The sequence below is a fragment of the Oncorhynchus tshawytscha genome, linkage group LG09 (assembly GCF_018296145.1).
Source record: "Oncorhynchus tshawytscha isolate Ot180627B linkage group LG09, Otsh_v2.0, whole genome shotgun sequence".
Lineage (NCBI taxonomy): Eukaryota > Metazoa > Chordata > Actinopteri > Salmoniformes > Salmonidae > Oncorhynchus > Oncorhynchus tshawytscha.
Genome location: NC_056437.1, coordinates 66,338,445 through 66,357,033, shown reverse-complemented (window position 1 = coordinate 66,357,033; position 18,589 = coordinate 66,338,445). Strand labels below are relative to the sequence as shown.

The 18,589-nt window shown below is 41.5% G+C and overlaps 1 protein-coding gene across 1 annotated transcript; it reads right to left on the bottom strand.

Annotated features, from left to right (window-relative positions):
- Positions 1–4,174: 4,174 nt before the first annotated feature.
- On the bottom strand, positions 4,175–12,008 carry LOC112258434 (homeobox protein Dlx3b). The gene is made up of 3 exons (XM_024432798.2): positions 11,364–12,008; positions 7,015–7,199; positions 4,175–5,490 (listed from the first exon to the last, which is right to left on the bottom strand). Exons 1-3 carry the CDS (start codon positions 11,689–11,691, stop codon positions 5,170–5,172), a joined length of 834 nt encoding a protein of 277 aa, XP_024288566.1. The 5' UTR covers positions 11,692–12,008; the 3' UTR covers positions 4,175–5,169.
- Positions 12,009–18,589: the final 6,581 nt, after the last annotated feature.

Genomic DNA, 18,589 nt, shown 5'->3' with positions numbered 1-18,589 from the left:
CTTCCATCCCATCTTTGTTTGTGTTTTTTTTCCCCCATATGAAAATGACAGTGGTGAGTGATGTTTGTGGTAGGAGTGAAACCATATCCCTTCCCTGCCTTGAGAGGCAGTATGACGTCTGCAAGCTGGGATGCTGTCCTCCTCAGCTGTGCTTCTCAGTTCTCGCCCAACCACCCAATCCACCTCCAGATAACCCCCGCACCCCATCCATAGGTTTGCTTGTGAGAATATGAGTGGGAATATGGATTCTTGTTTGACTAGATATGGACCGTGGCTGAACCTACTGCACTGAGAATACAAAACATTAAGGACACCTGCTCTTTCCATGACATATAGACTGACCAGGTGAATCCAGGTGAAAGCTATGATCTCTTATTTATGTCACTTGTTAATAAATCCACTTCAATCAGTGTAGATGAAGGGGAGGAGACAGGTTATTGAAGGATTTTTAGCCTTGAGACAATTGAGACATGGATCGTGTATGTGTGCCATTCAGAGGGTGAATGGGCAAGACAATAGATTTAAGTGCCTTTGAACGGGGTATGGTAGTAGGTGCCAGGCGTACCAGTTTGTGTCAAGAACTGCAACGCTGCTGGGCTTTTCACACTCAACAGTTTCCCATGTTTATCAAGAAAGGTCCACCACCCAAAGGTCACCCAGACAACTTTACACAACTGTGGGAAGCATTGGAGTCAACATGGGCCAGCATCCCTGTGTGACGCTTTCAACACCTTGTAGAGTCCACGCCCCGACGAATTGAGGCTGTTCTGAGAGAAAAAGGGGGTGCAACTCAATATTAGGAAGGTGTTCCTAATGTTTGGTAAACTTTGTTTGTTTTTCAAGTGTGGTTGATTCTGATCAATCATGTCCAACTTCGCTAACGATTCAGTTACCATGACAATGTTGAATGTGCTAAGTTGTTTGGTGGGCTAAAATCTCAATGCTACCCCCTCAGCCCACACACCAGACATATAATCAACTCCTATCTCCTAAGGCTTAAGGCGTCCAGACAGCCTGCTGAGTGAGGCATGAGAGACCAGAGGCCCACACACAGAGCCAGGGGGCACTCCTCCTGCTAACTACAACATTTATATTGTTTGTCCCATAGAGTCATAAGATAAACTTCACAGAACTTGACCGTTTCAAGCTTCCATAGCTTCCCATCAACTCAAATAAGACATGATTGTGTTTTCATGTTTATTACTGCAGAATGATGCCACTTGTTAGTGAGAGTAAGGGGTTTCTTTGTGTCTCTGTCTTTGCGTTTTGAATTCTAACAAAGATATTTTGAGCTACTACTTTCAAATCCAATATCCCAGATATCTAAACGTGCTTGCCATAGGACGACACCTCCTCACTACATATTTTTGGACCGGAGGAGGAGAAGGAGAAGATAGGAAAAGAAAATGAATACGTTTCAAATCAGACCAGCAGGGGCTGTTATTAAGGAACCTGTTATAGATGGGGTATGAAAGGGTTTCCATGCTCTGTGCTCCGTCCTCCAGGCCAGTACAGCAGCCTCTACCTATAGATGTAAGATCTTAATTTGGTCACACAACTTGTAATCTATTTGAGGTTGAAAAAGGCTTCGGAAGTTTATAATTTTCACTTTGAAATGTCAAGACTTGATTTTCCCGTACAACAAAATGTTTTTCCACGCTACAAAAATGTCTATAAATTATAATCCACATTTCCTGCAGGATTATTTTTCTGCTGTAGCAAACTGGCTCAATTTAAGAGCCTACATCTGTAGGATCCCCTTCCCATGATGTCCTGTTGTCCCTCTATCCATCCCTGATGACACATTCTGTCACTCTATAGCTCTGCAAACAGACCAGCCAGGTAAACTGTTGGTACTCTTGGTCGGTATGCGAGCGCCTGAAGCAAGCAAGGATTCTGGGAGATGGACAGTTATTTCGTCACAGTCTCCTTTCCCTTCCAACTGTCTCTCTCCCATTCCTTAACTGAGTCTCTCTCTCTCTCTCTCTCTCTCTCAGTAGTGTGCTATTAAAATCCAGAGACTCCAGTGTGTCTGCCCGCCTGTCACCTCCCACAGCTTCTTCACACGCAGGCTGGCAGCTCTTCCCAAATCCAGGGCATGTTCACCTCACTGACTCAGACAGACAGGCAAACGGTCTGCCTCACACACTTAATTAACCCATGAGCCACCAAATATAGTTGGTCCTTCCTTAACAACTTTAACTACAGTTGTTTCTATCGCGTTAGTGCCTTTTTTACAAGTATGTGGTACATTTTAACAACTGTTATTCTCCTCACGTGTGAAAAGGTGGTGTGAACTCTAAATTATGTGAACTCTAAATGAAATACATGTGAACGTGTGGTTTTGCATGTGAACAACTGACCTCGTGTGTCTCTCAGCTCAATGTGAAAACAGCTATTTCACATGAGTTTGTTTGTAAGGGAAGTAATGAAATGGTATGGGGGTTTTAAGGTAAGTGGTACACTGTTCAGCTAAAATAGTGTAAATATCTTTAATCAACATGATTACATTTGACATGATCCCTTAGTACTGACTTTTAAAAACTCACAACCTCTGGATTTAGGGTACGCTGATCTTTCTGCTGTGCCAGAAAGTCTGTAGCATTCTCAGAAGTCCCCTACAGATTCATGACCTATAATACATGCACTTAGCAAAATAGTGTCATCTGCACTGCTAGTTTAGTCATCAGTTCATCTGACTATTCTCTCATGATTGATTTAAATGACTTATTTCAGTAATTTGAAGGTTTTCTGTATAGTTGTCTAATGTTGGTGAGACATATTATTCTGTTTCAATGTTACTCCTGAATAACTAGGATAAATATAATCACTTTTTTGTGTGTATTTGTAACATTGCTGAGCTTTACTTTGAAGTCCAGTGTAGGAATACAGATGAAATCAGTCATTGACATGGTGATGTAGCAGGAAGATCTGAATGCTATGAACCAAGAGGTTGTGAGTTCAAATCCCACGTCAGGACATGTTGAATAATTATTGTATAAATAAACATACACAATGTAATCATGTGTGTCTAATATATCAGTTGAAAACACTGCGACATCCTAACAACACATTTTTGTTTGCAGGGAATAACCTGTGAAAAATATCCAGTGTTCCAAAACCACATGGTTTCACATTATTTCACAAATTTCAGATGTGAAATAAAATGCGCAAAATGTGAAATCATGTGATTTTCTATGTGAAATCATGTCATTTTCCCATAAGCGAGTACTGTAATATATGCCATTTACGCAGCAGACACGGTCCACACATTTTGGTATGTGACCCTGGTGAGAATCCAACACACAATTCTGGTGTTGCTAGTGCCATACTTTTATGAACTGAGCCACATACAGGACCACTACAATATATAAGTACAATACTGCAAAATACAATACATGATTACCATACAGGCGGAAGATGTATGATTACCATCCCCGTGAGCGTACCACCCTCCTTCAGGCCATGGAGGAGGCATAAAATGATTTCAATCCAGACCTATTTAGACCAAAAGGTTTTTCCCAAGGTACATGAACAATGAAGATATTTACTGCCATTTCGATCAAAACCTATGGCCAAATGCTCAAGACAGGCTTGATTGAAAACTAGTGCCTGCTAAAGATTGTTTCTTTAATTTCTTTAATTAGATTTTATTGTGAAAGATGTCTTCAATGATCAGACCTTTGATCGCACATTGGTGGCACAGTGGTATAAGGTACTGTGCCACCAGAGACTCTGGGTTTGAGCCCAGGCTCTGTCGCAGCCGGCCGCGACCGGGAGGTCCACGGGGAGACGCACAATTGGCCTAGCGTCGCCTGGGTTAGGGAGGGTTTGGCTGGTAGGGATATCCTTGTCTCATCTCGCACTAGCGACTCCTGTGGCGGGCCGGGCGCAGTGCATGCTGACCAGGTTGCTAGGTGTACGGTGTTTCCCCTGACACATTGGTGCGGCTGGCTTCCGGGTTGGATGCGCGCTGTGTTAAGAAGCAGTGCGGCTTGGTTGGGTTGTGTTTCGGAGGACGCGTGGCTCTCGACCTTCGTCTCTCCCGAGCCCGGACAGGAGTTGTAGCGATGAGACAAGACAGTAACCACTAACAATTGGGGAGAAAAAGGGGGTAAAAAAAGAAGTGACGTCAGTACAGTACTGAAGGACAATATTGAAACATGTACAATCATTATATTTCACAGTAAACTTTATTCCATTTTGTCCTTACAACTGTTTCAATGGATCATTTGTATAAAGAAGTTTATGGAAACAAGATTTGAATGTTATCTCAAGGGTCATTTACACTTTTGTGTGTGCGTGTGTGTGTGTGTGTGTGTGTGTGTGTGTGCGTGTGTGTGTGTGTGTGTGCGTAAATATGACATAATTTGAAATGGTGTAAATAGAATTAATAAAAACAAAAACTTTATTATTCACTCCAAAGACTACCTATAAAATGTGTTTTTCTCAGGCACAAAACTGTCACATTGACTTTCTACTAACAGATCAATAGAGTATAAAATAGGCTACATTATAAATAACCTGAGTTTATGGCTTTTACCAAAAAATCGATTGCAAACGCAAAGAGTACCAAATACACATTTCTTTCCCCATGTTTCCCCCAGATGTTTTGTTTTGAACCATTGTGAAATAAAATGTTGAATTGAGCCTTGATGACATCCATATAAATGCCACAAATGGCAAGTATAAATAACAAATGTATGAAAATGGTACACGCTTACTTCTGTGTATCTGTGAGTGTTTCATATTGTGAAGAAACAAATGGCGTTGAATGCACTGACGGTATATATTTGCATAGCTGTAGATCAAAGAATCTGAAAGGACCTCAGTGGGCCACCGTAAAGTAAAGTACCACCAAATAGGCTGCCATTCTATCCATTCTCATATCAAATCTCTCCAACAGATTGAAATGAGCCACTGATAACATTAGCATCTCATCACTCTATCTAAACAGAATATGGACTTGGATGTGTGCGTTCTTTTTGTATACAATTTGTATACAATTTGTATACAACAGAGACAACAAGTCCTTGTGCATGTTTCCCAAATTGTCCGTGAAGTTCAGCCCTCTTTATTGGCACACAAATCCCATCACAGCCCTCTAGGCTTTATTTCCAATGAGCCGCCATGTTGTTAACACACAGTTTGTAACCGGTACATTTTGTGTTAGTACACCGCCTCCATATTCTTAGGTGGTGTTGTGTGCTGATGAACCAGTCCTGAGTGCTGTGAGCGTGACTGTGAGGTCTGTTGATACCAGTGATGAGTGTAGTTCTCCACATAACACAGAGTGGAGCCGAGGGAGGGCTGGGGAGCCTGCTCTCTAGTGGCGGGGTCTGTGGGTACAATACGGTCCCAAATGGCCGGGGACAGGGGTGAATTGCAGGACATAGAGTCACTGGCTCCTGGGCTGTTGTCCAGTAGAACTTCTCCGTTCATGTACAGCTTCTTGAATTTGGAACGGCGATTCTGGAACCAGATCTTGACCTGGAAGAAAAAATATTTGAGCTACAGGTTTATATAGAAGGTCGGGATGTTTGTACCAGAAAATGTGAAGGTATGGGTTAAAAATGTATTATCTAGCGAAGGGTTGTAATTTCATATTGACACCCTAGGCCTTATTAGAATAGAATATAGCTAATTATGTTGCATTGAAATTTGGAATCCAGATGCAAACTTAGATCAATTAATGAAGCTATCAATTATCAGATATGAAAACGACAGGAAGAGGTTAATAACTCCGGTGGTTTGACATATAATATAAACAATAACGCTTTTTTTTATCGCTTTGGTACTATTTTTACAAGTATTTGGTGAATTGTAAGATACATGTTTCCAAACTGTCCTTTGAATGTAGTATGCTACAGTCTGTACATTACAGTACATTACACTGTTTTACATTAGGCTATACACCTGCACTACCCATTCAAATTGATGGAACATCAAATTTCCATCATTTCTATCCCACGTGGGATCAAAGGCGTGATCATTGAAGACATCTTTCGCAATGTAATCAAATTAAAGAAACATACATTTTAGCAGGCACTAGTTTGCATTAAGCCTGTCTTGAGCATTTGGCCATAGATTCTCATCGAATTTGCTGTAAATATCCTCATTGTTCATGCACCTGGGGGAAAACATTTTGTCATGGCAAACTTCATTTTGGATACATATGTATTGTGTAGGGGATGCATTTCTTTCTTGTTTTGGACTTTCTGGATTATGTGTGTATTGGTATTGTATTACTGCACTGTAGGAGCTAGAAACACAAGCATTTCGCTGCACCTGCTGTAACATTTGCTCATCTGTGTACGCGACCGATTAACTTTGATTTGTTACATACAGAACATCTCTGATCAGATTTGTATTTTTTTACTTACTGTGAAGTAAAATCATAATAGTCATCATCATAGCAGTACATTCGAGTTTATATCATATCTTTTTTATGTTTCTACTTTACAGACATACTTTTTCATTATGCAATTCTCAAAATCTGTTGTAGACAAACACGTTTACGTGTACCATCTATAGGTTTACCAAACGTTTAAGTGATCATCAATTAAGAACAGTCGGATGAAGTAATAGTAACAAGTCTTGTGAGTATTACATTGTGAAAGGCAATTACTTTACATGAACATGTTTCGCAATGTGAAATATGTCTTTCTAGATGAAACACTGATTCAGTTTGGTGAAAAAGTGACTGTATGATTTTGTGTGTTGTACTAAGTCAGTTGAACATGTGCTTAGAGTTTTAAAACAACTGCCTTTTTGTTGATCTGTTTTGAGTTTTCTACTAAGAGTTGTGCAAATGTACCACATACTTGTGAATGTAAGAAACGATAAAGAATCTATAACATCTCAGATGATTCATTAGATGTAGAATTACAGTATGCAAAAAGATGCCAGTGTAGTTCATGGTTTTATTAGACAAATGAACATAAATCATAGAGATACAAATCTCTCAACAGCGTGTCATAACAGTGGTATGTGTGGGCCTGTTGGCTTCCTCACCTGTGTTTGTGTCACGTCGAGTTGAGCCGCTAGTTCGGTTCTCTCAGGAAGAGACAAATACTGAGTTCCCTGGAAGCGATGTTGCAACGCAGCGAGCTGGTAACTAGAATATATGGTGCGAGGTTTTCTGATTTTTCTAGGCTTTCCGTTGACCATTCTCACCTCAGGCTCTGGTTCCTCTTTCACTGAAAAATGACAGAGCATTAGTAGGCTAAAGGACTGGAGAGGCTCATACATTTACACTAGGCCTACAGAGGGCTTCAACAGTAGGCTATAGGCCTATGCCTACAGAAATAAAATATTATGATAACAGATTAATGAAAACTATTATGATAAAATATGAATGATGATGTATTTCATTAGTCAACATCAATTAAAAAAAATATAATTCTGTCTTACATTTTTTTTTTTACCAGTTCTGAAATATGCTCTACTCCATAGCATAAACAGGGTTTGGTGCACAAAATGTCTTTATCCAAGAGATTTCAATGCCCCTCACATTATTATGGGATATGCCCATTAATGAGACAGGATGATTGATGCATTGAGTATATAGGCTGTTGGGGTGTTTTCACATGCAGTGATCAAGTCAAAACTCTAAGTCAGGCTATTGAGCCATAAAGCAATGTGTGCCAGACTGGCATGATGTGACACCTGATGTTGATGCGCTTGGCTTCGGGCCAGTTCGAAGATAAATATTATTTCTGGATAAAACGATAAATGGTATGTTATAGGGCCTAGATCCCTAAACATTGTTAACAACACTACAATTACCATTGACAACACAAACACAATAGCAGTTCTCTCTCAAATGTGAAGGTTTCAGCTGCTTTGCAAAACCAATTTTGGATAAAATAAGGAAACGTTTTGCATTTACAGAATAGGCTGCATTTTAATTTGCATTCTAGGCCATATGAACAATTTATATTATTTAAGAGCTTAATAGCATAGTGTGTTATTGCAAAAAGATCAAAGTAGGCTAGGCCTAATGGGTCATTTGAATTGTATGAGATAATGCACTATTCCCTGGGAGCTCATCTTAAAGGCCACGAACAGTCAAAATCATGTTGTTCGTGAAATTGGATGATATTTGGATGAAACCAGATCAAAGTATGATCACCAATGTATGAAATGTATGACTGTTGCTTCCACTTTGATAAAGTTTTATCATAAGGTTATTGGTCCCCTCCCCGTGTCAAACACTTGGATTCAGGAGGCGGGATTATTAAAACTAGGTCTTCATCTGTGTCTGGTGTTAGCTAGCTACTGGTTAGCTAGGTCCTAATTTGTGTCTGGTGTTAGCTAGCTACGGGTTAGCTAGGTCTTCATCTGTGTCTGGTGTTAGCTAGCTACTGGTTAGCTAGGTCCTCATCTGTGTCTGGTGTTAGCTAGCTACTGGTTAGCTAGGTCCTCATCTGTGTCTGGTGTTAGCTAGCTACTGGTTAGCTAGGTCCTCATCTGTGTCTGGTGTTAGCTAGCTACTGGTTAGCTAGATCTTTATCTGTGTCTGGTGTTAGCTAGCTACTGGTTAGCTAGGTCTTCATCTGTGTCTGGTGTTAGCTGGCTACTGGTTAGCTAGGTCTTCATCTGTGTCTGGTGTTAGCTAGCTACGGGTTAGTTAGGTCTTCATCTGTGTCTGGTGTTAGCTAGCTACTGGTTAGCTAGATCTTCATCTGTGTCTGGTGTTAGCTAGCCACTGGTTAGCTAGGTCTTCATCTGTGTTTGGTGTTAGCTAGCTACTGGTTAGCTAGGTCTTCATCTGTGTCTGGTGTTAGCTGGCTACTGGTTAGTTAGGTCTTCATCTGTGTCTGGTGTTAGCTAGCTACTGGTTAGCTAGATCTTCATCTGTGTCTGGTGTTAGCTAGCTACTGGTTAGCTAGGTCTTCATCTGTGTCTGGTGTTAGCTGGCTACTGGTTAGTTAGGTCTTCAACCAGCATGGAACAAAAGGTGGGGAAAAGGGTTCAATACTCTGACGAAGTTGTCAAATCAACACATCACAAGAGACATGCCAAACGGGAGATGTATAAAACATTTGACATTATTGATGCAATTTCAATGTTGTTTGAGATGCTTTAGTGAACCACCAAATTAGCTTGAGAGGATTTTACTGCAACACTGCTCACTGAAACCAAGTTGCTTGACATAAGCGTTTCAAAGAGCTGTCAGTCAAGAGGTCATGAATATTAGCTCCCGCTCACTCAAGCCTGTCTTTTCAAACTTCCTGCTGGTTAGCCACCAGCGCAAAAAAAAAATGTTTCTCATATTCTGAGCATTTCTATTCAAAACGAATATTATGGGTGATATTTTATTAACTCAAAAGGCTATTTTACATAGGAATCAGAATGACTGTTTGGAACCTTTCAGAATTTTGACGAAAATACAAATGAGGTAGGCTTTAGCTGATTTTATTTTAATTAAAAGTTGTCACATATCACATGTTGGCTTTGCAGCCTAGAATGCAGAATAGCAAAAAATATATTCTTGACATACTGTCTACAGGCCTAGTCCTACTCAATTTGTATAGTATATCCATAAGGATTTTAAAAAAAATAACATGTGAAACATGTAAAAGAAACACGTGATAACATGAAAGTACACGTGAAATCATCTCAGCACATATGAAAACATCTCAAATGAAATAAATGTGACAACATGGGGATGCAAAATTTCAACACTTTATACCATGAAACTACATGTGACAACATTTGAACATTTTTCCAAATAAGGATTCCGGATTTAAAATCGCCATACCATTTCATTACTTCCCTTACAAAAAAGCATGTGACATTTACAGTTTCACATGTGAAATAGCTGAAATAGCTGAGGTCAGATGTTCAAATGTATTCAATTTAGAGTTCACATGTTAACACCCCCTTTATACATGTGAGGAGGATAATGTTTTCACTTCACATATGAATTGCAGATTCAGATGTGAGAAATGTACATACATTTTGGACTTTAATGATCAATTAATGAGCAATTATCGATATATGCCCATTGATACTTGAATAATACAACTTATAAATGCCTCACAAGCTTAGATCAACTGCCCTACCGCAGCAGAACCCAAAATGCAAGCTTGTTTTACTCCAATGTTTGTAAACAATGTAAATGTAAACAAACACTGTATAGCCTCAAAACATAATGTAAACTATAATTGTGACATATCATGGATCAATTGCTCTGTCTATGAATTTGAGAATGGTTACATTTCTCCAGGCCCATCTCTCAGCTTTTTACCAAAACAAAGGCGGGATGCCCACTTTATTATTGTTTCAATTAAGGATTCTAGCTTTAATGTAAGGCAAACATTGTTGAGATAAAATGTGTAATAAAAAAAGTGCATAAATCTTTAATCAATATGGTTATTTTGATCACTTAGTACTGACTTTTCAACATGACCCAACCTGGGATTTGAACTCACAACCTCTGGATTTGGGTTGTGCTGCTCTTTCTGCTGCGCCACAAAGTCTAAAAGACTGCCCATTTGCACTGCTATTTTAGTCATCAGTTAATCTGACTATTCTCTCATTATTGATTTAGTTGACTTATCTCAGCATTTTAAGGGTTTTCTGTATAGTTGTCTAAAGTCAGTGTGGCATAAAATTCTGTTTTAATGTTACTCCTGAATCACTATGACAGATATAATCGCTTTTCTTGAGTGTATTATACAAAACTGAGATTTATTTTGAAGTCCAGTGTAGGAATAGTGGTGAAATCAGTCATTGACACAGACATGGTGGCATAGCAGGAAGTGTTGAGTGCCATGAACCAAGGTTGTGAGTTCAAATCCCACATGAGGACATGTTGAATAATAATTACTGTATAAATAAACATACACAATGTAATCATGTATGTAAATTACTGTATCTGCTGAGTGGAAAAACACTGTGTATAGTTTGTGACTTTCTGAGGACATCCTAATTTCAATTGCAGGGCATCATCTAAAGAAATATCATCACATGTAAAGTGTTCCAAAACCATGTGATTTGACATGTGAAATTTTTACATGTGTAATCATGTTTTTTTTCCATAAAGGTAGGCCAAATTTAGTTGATAAATTACTCCAAATCAAAAGTACGCTAACTTACACTATTTTCAAAAACGTTTAACACCCAAGACATCCAACAACCAAATTAATTCCTAACACCAATTAGGCTGACCAAATGTAAATTCGATTTATAGAATTTTAAGTAGGCACATTTAAATTCTGTGGCATAAACGTTGGTCCTCGTTGTCAATAAGCCTTTTGGATAGTTGATTTAACATCGGCCACGTGTCAAAATAGTAATAAACATAACTTCGAGATTCACCAAAAATGGCAACGTGCCTCATGCGTAAATCTTACCGGTATCTTGGAGATGTGACTGTATGTCCCGGGTATAATGAGGGTATTGCGTATGAGGATACGGGTTTTCCGATTTGGCAATGTAGGCCCCATGGAGATTGTAGTGGTGATGATACGAGTATGGCTTCATTGGTTGCAAGCAGGACTGACCGTGGCTGGGGTAGTAGTCGTGGTGGCTGTGCGTCGTCTGGCCGCTGTAGAACCCCATGTCCATGGGAGAGGACTTTGGCAGTATCGGCAAATCATTGGCGCCCGGGTGACAGCTCACTGTGGAGTGGAGATCAGACGACAGGCTCGATGCCGCCTTCTCAGAAGTAGTTCCATTCATCCTGCACGGCCCTCCTTCACCCCCCCTAATAAAAACCTCCAGAAATAGAGGAGACTCGTAAGAAAGGCCCTAGTAAGTTGAAATTCAAGTTTGAAAAGTAAACATCAACTCCCCAAAATAAAACCAAAACAATAGGCCTATTGTGAAGCGTTGAACTCTTCAGAGTGTATCCAAAGTCCCTCTGCGAGACTGCACTGCACTGTGAAGGCACCCAACCCAACTGAACTCAAAATTACAGAGAGCGAGGGGAGTGAATGCTTCATTCCCAGTTTACCCTGAGGGCTAAACTGTGTCGCCAGCCAGGCTACACTCCTCTCGCCACGAAAACCTCCAGAACCTCCCCCGGCCTGAACCACAGTCCCACAACATTTCTGAAAGTAGAAGAGACATTTTCTGCTGGATGTGTTTATTAGGCAGTTAAGAATACAGTTAAGAAAAAATTCACAGATTATGCAATCTCTATTGCACTCCACACTGCCCTTTCCCACCTGGACCAAAGGAACACCTATGTGAGAATGCTGTTCATTGACTACAGCTCAGCTTTCAACACCATAGAGCCCTCAAAGCTCATCACTAAGCTAAGGACCCTGGGACTAAACACTTCCCTCTGCACCTGGATCCTGGACTTCCTGACGGGCCGCCCCCAGGTGTTAAGGATAGGTAACCCTTAACCCGTTTACTCCATGTGTAACTCTGTGTTGTCTGTTCACACTGCTATGCTTTATCTTGGCCAGGTCGCAGTTGCAAATGAGAACTTGTTCTCAACTAGCCTACCTGGTAAAATAAAGGTGAAATAAAAATCAATTAAAAAAACAACATATCTGCCACACTGATCCTCAACATGGGACCCCTCAGGGGTATGTGCTCAGTCCCCTCCTGTACTCCCTGTTCACCCATGACTGCATGGCCAAGTACGACTCCAACGCCATCATTAAGTTTGCCGATGACACAACAGTGGTATGCCTGATCACTGACAACGATGAGACAGCCTATAGGGAGGAGGTCAGAGACCTGGCAGTGTGGTGTCAGGATAACAACCTCTCCCTCAACGTGATCAAGACAAAGGAGATGATAATGGACTGCAGGAAAAGGAGGGCCGAGCACACTCCCATTCTCATCAACGGGGCTGTAGTGGAGCAGGTTGAGAGCTTCAAGTTCCTTGGTGTCCACATCACCAACAAACTATCATGGTCCAAACACACCAACACCTATTCCCCCTCAGGAGACTGAAAATATTTGGCATGGGTCCTCAGATCCTCAAAAAGTTATACAACTGCACCATCGAGAGCATCCTGACTGGTTGCATCACCACCTGGTATGGCAACTGCTCAGCCTCCAACCGCAATGCACCTCAGAGGGTTGTGCGTACGGCCCAGTACATCACTGGGGCCAAGCTTCCTGCCATCCAGGACCTCTATACCAGGCGGTGTCAGAGGAAGGCCCTAAAAATTGCCAAAGACTCCAGCCACCCTAGTCATAGACTGTTCTCTCTGCTACCGCACGTCAAGCGGCAAGTTTCGGTCCAAAAAGCTCTTACTAGCTTCTACCCCCAAGCCATAAGACTCCTGAACAGCTAATCAAAAGGCTACCCAGACTATTTGCATTTTTACGCTGCTGTGTATAGTCACTTTACCTACATGTACAAAATACCTTAATTACCTTGACTAACCTGTGCCCCCGCACATTGACTCTGTACCGGTACCCCCTGTATATAGCCTCGTTACTGTTATTTTATTGTGGGCTCTTTAATTATTTGTTATTTTTCCATTTTCTTCTTTTTTATTTGTATTTTTTATTTATTTTTTTACTTCAGTTTATTTTAGTAAATACTTTCTTAATACTTATTTTTCTTAAAACTGCATTGTTGGTTAAGGGCTTGTAGGTAAGCAAATCACTGTAAGGTCTACATCTGTTGTATTCGGTGTTGTATTCGGACCTAATTAAGACATATTTAGTCCGCATTTAACTGTCTGCAACAAGGATAGGCACCATTTTTCACTGTAGTTGTGCATTTAAAAAATGTAGCCTATATGCATGGGTTTGGGACTAGATCAATTTGATAGGCTAATTCCTCTTTAGGTCGGCTTGTGACTTGCCCTAAGGACTTTCCGTAGGAGTGGCAGCCCTAGAATTGGGTCGTCACTAGTTACCATAATCACAAAGTCATAAACCCCGCCTATTTCTACCATTTATCTTTTTAAAATCTGACTTAAAACCTAACCTCAACCGCAACCCTAACCATACTGCTAACCTTATGCATAACCCTTTTTGTTTTCATACATTTTTACAATAGCCTGTAGCCAACTTTTACTTTGTGGCTGTGGTAACTAGTGGAGACTCTAGACGTGGCCATTCCATTCACATCCTCCAAAACGACCCAAAAACTGTGTTAATGGCACCAAGGTTTGGAGAAGTCTAGGTAAATTGTGTGTAATTCGATTGTCGTTGATTATCAGATATGCAGCAAATGATGGCCTATCAGCCAAACAAAACGCAATTAACTCATATAGACTATAGATAGTGGCAAGTGAAACCAAGTGAACCTCTCAAGGAGTGTCAAAAAAGATACATCAACTTTCGCTTTCCTCTTTTAACTTCCATGGTTGAATGTTTGTAATCTTTGTCTATTAGCAGTGGACCAGGTTCTACGGAGCCCCTTAGGGGTCATGATGGGGGGTTAAAACAGCCAGGCTGTTTTGGGCTTTAGGGCTAATAGAACATCCCCTTAACCTCAGACCTTATTTTCTGCGTTTATTCCAAATCCCCATTCTTTCCCATACATTCTCCCATTGGGATGGATTGCTCAACGAACAACAGGTAATTTATTTCCGGGGTTTAGGACTAAAAACTGGCGAGCTCTATTAGGCTACAGATGAAATAGCCGGCATGTTTATGAACTTCACAGGGTGGTAAAATTTAAATTCAAGGTGATGAGCACGATGATCCTTTCCAATAAATGTAGAGGGTTTTATTCTCGTGACATGATCATCGATGCTTGACTGCCATTTGACAAATAAAAATAATTTCGCTATATTGTCCATAATAGCCTAATCTCATGTAGTTTATCTGCAAAGTGTTGGCTAGAGCACACGTGCCAATACTAGAGTGGGAACAATCGCTAATGCAAAACATTTGTGTCAGAAATACAACAGAGTTTAAAATGCAATGGAAACCCATATAACTTGTTTTTTTTCGGTACATGGGAATTTAAGCGCAAAATTAAACATCTCTGGTGGTAAAATGCGCATAGGTCCTATAGTTTTTATGCGGATTTCGGATTTGAGAAAATTGGCATTAAAATCTGGCGCCAACCTACCTAGTAACCTTGTTTACATCCACCGTTTTTATGTGAGTAAAGTCATACTGTAGCCTATAAATGTTTTTCTAAACAGCTTTGATGGAAACAGGAAGTTTCTGTACAATTATATAAATGCCAACAGCTAATTTGTTTGTTAGACATGGTGAGATCTTTTTGTGTAGGTAAAATGTATTATGCGCGAAATGGCGATGGAAAAGCCTTTCTGCGCAGATATTGATATAGATTTATAACAATCACATCGACGTAAACTTGGGAGTCACGATTATATGGTGTGTGTTGTCATCCCACGATGACTCGTGAAACCATGCAGTTTTAGGATACATATTCAATAATTTCTGATTAAGTTCACAGGGTGGTGAACGTGCACGACGAGTTTGATACCGCTTTCCAATACATATCTAGGGTCTTATTCTGGTAACATGATGATCGATGCGTGACTGCCGTTTGACAAATACAAATATTCTCGCTATTATCCATAATTATCTCATCATGCAGACTAGCCTACCCGCACAGGCTACCTGCACCGTATCTGCAAGCTGTTGGCTAGAGCGCACGTGCCAGGATGGGTAGCCACATTTTCTATTTAACGCAATTGTTTGTGCCAAAAAAAAAACATAAATGTGCATATTTTCTTTGAGATTTGAAGAGTATACCCCTGAAAATCTGTCACCAATTGGATGGAAACCTAGCTACTGATAACTATTTGCTGTGTTACAATGACAATATGTTCACCTGGAAATTTGTCAGGCTATGGTATATGTACAGTCGTGGCCAAAGGTTTTGAGAATGACGCAAATATTAATTTCCACAAAGTTTGCTGCTTCAGTGTCTTTAGATATTTTTGTCAGATGTTACTATGGGATACTGAAGTACACTGCTCAAAAAATAAAGGGAACACTAAAATAACACATCCTAGATCTGAATGAATGAAATATTCTTATTAAATACTTTTTTCTTTACATAGTTGAATGTGCTGACAACAAAATCACACACAAATTTCAATGGAAATCAAATTTATCAACCCATGGAGGTCTGGATTTGGAGTCACACTCAAAATTAAAGTGGAAAACCACACTACAGGCTGATCCAACTTTGTTGTAATGTCCTTAAAACAAGTCAAAATGAGGCTCAGTAGTGTGTGTGGCTTCCACGTGCCTGTATGACCTCCCTACAATGCCTGGGCATGCTCCTGATGAGGTGGCGGATGGTTTCCTGAGGGATCTCCTCCCCAGACCTGGACTAAAGCATCCGCCAACTCCTGGACAGTCTGTGGTGCAACGTGGCGTTGGTGGATGGAGTGAGACATGATGTCCCAGATGTGCTCAATTGGATTCAGGTCTGGGGAACGGGCAGGTCAGTCCATAGCATCAATGCCTTCCTCTTGCAGGAACTGCTGACACACTCCAGCCATATGAGGTCTAGCATTGTCTTGCATTAGGAGGAACCCAGGGCCAACCGCACCAGCATATGGTCTCACAAGGGGTCTGAGGATCTCATCTCGGTACCTAATGGCAGTCAGGCTAGCTCTGGCGAGCACATGGAGGGCTGTGCGGCCCCCCAAAGAAATGCCACCCCACGCCATGACTGACCCACCACCAAACCGGTCATGCTGGAGGATGTTGCAGGCAGCAGAACGTTCTCCACGGCGTCTCCAGACTCTGTCACGTCTGTCACATGTGCTCAGTGTGAACCTGCTTTCATCTGTGAAGAGCACAGGGCGCCAGTGGCGAATTTGCCAATCTTGGTGTTCTCTGGAAAATGCCAAACGTCATGCACGGTGTTGGGCTGTAAGCACAACCCCCACCTGTGGACGTCGGGCCCTCATACCACCCTCATGGAGTCTGTTTCTGACCGTTTGAGCAGACACATGCACATTTCTGGCCTGCTGGAGGTCATTTTGCAGGGCTCTGGCAGTGCTCCTCCTGCTCCTCCTTGCACAAAGGCGGAGGTAGCGGTCCTGCTGCTGGGTTGTTGCCCTCCTACGGCCTCCTCCACGTCTTCTGATGTACTGGCCTGTCTCCTGGTAGCGCCTCCATGCTCTGGACACTACGCTGACAGACACAGCAAACCTTCTTGCCACAGCTCGCATTGATGTGCCATCCTGGATGAGCTGCACTACCTGAGCCACTTGTGGGTTGTAGACTCCGTCTCATGCTACCACTAGAGTGAAAGCACCGCCAGCATTCAAAAGTGACCAAAACATCAGCCAGGAAGCATAGGAACTGAGAAGTGGTCTGGTCACCACCTGCAGAACCACTCCTTTATTGGGGGTGTCTTGCTAAATGCCTATAATTTCCACCTGTTGTCTATTCCATTTGCACAACAGCATGTGAAATTTGTCAATCAGTGTTGCTTCCTAAGTGGACAGTTTGATTTCACAGAAGTGTGATTGACTTGGAGTTACATTGTGTTGTTTAAAAGTGTTCCCTTAATCAGAATTTGTGGGTTTTGTTTGTCCACCCACCTTTTGAGGATTGACCACAAATTCTCAATGGGATTAATGTCTGGGGAGTTTCCTGGCCATGGAACCAAAATATCGATGTTGTGTTCCCTTGAGACACTTAGTTATCACTTTTGCCTTATGGCAAGGTGCTCCATCATGCTGGAAAAGGCATTGTTTGTCACTAAACTGTTCCTGGATGGTTGGGAGAAGTTGCTCTCGGAGGATGTGTTAGTACCATTCTTTTTCATGGCTGTGTTCTTAGGCAAGATTGTGAGTGAGCCCACTCCATTGGCTGAGAAGCAACCCCACACATGAATGGTCTCAGGATGCTTTACTGTTGGCATGACACAGGACTGATGGTAGCGCTCACCTTGTCTTCTCCAGACAAGCTTTTTTTCCCCGGATGCCCCAAACAACCAGAAAGGGGATTCATCAGAGAAAATGACATTACCCCAGTCCTCAGCAGTCCAATCCCTGTACCTTTTGCAGATGTTTTCCCTGATGTTTTCCCTGGAGAGAAGTGGCTTCTTTGCTGCCCTTCTTGACACCAGACCATCCTCCAAAAGTCTTCACCTCACTGTGTGTGCCGATACACTCACACCTGCCTATTGCCATTCCTGAGCAAGCTCTGTACTGGTGGTGCCCGATCCCACAGCTGAATCAACTTTAGGAGATGGTCCTGGTGCTTGCTGGACTTTCTTGGGTGCCATGAAGCCTTCTCACAACAATTGAACCTCTCTCCTTGAAGTTCTTGATGATCCGATAAATGGTTGATTTAGTTGCAATCTTACTGGCAACAATATCCTTGCCTGTGAAGCCCTTTTTGTGCAAAGCAATAAGGACGGCACGTGTTTCTTTGCACGCAGCCATGATTGACAGAGGGAAAACAATGATTCCAAGCACCACCCTCCTTTTGAAGCTTCCAGTCTGTCATTCGAACTCAATCAGCATGACAGAGTGATCTCGAGCCTTGTCAAATCTCACACCTGTGTTAACGAGAGAATCACTGACATGTCAGCTGGTCCTTTTGTGGCAGGGCTGAAATGCAGTGGAATTTTTTTTGGGGGGGGGAGGGATTCAATTCATTTGCATGGCAAAGAGGGACTTTGCAATTAATTGCAATTCATCTGATCACT

Excerpts from the sequence above, each read along its gene's own strand:
- LOC112258434 (XM_024432798.2), bottom strand. The coding sequence starts at position 11,691 with ATGAATGGAACTACTTCTGAGAAGGCGGCATCGAGCCTGTCGTCTGAT. Across the intron at positions 7,200-11,363 it reads GTCACATCTCCAAGATACCG|TGAAAGAGGAACCAGAGCCT; the intron begins GTAAGATTTACG and ends GTCATTTTTCAG. Across the intron at positions 5,491-7,014 it reads TCGACGTGACACAAACACAG|GTCAAGATCTGGTTCCAGAA; the intron begins GTGAGGAAGCCA and ends TTTTTCTTCCAG.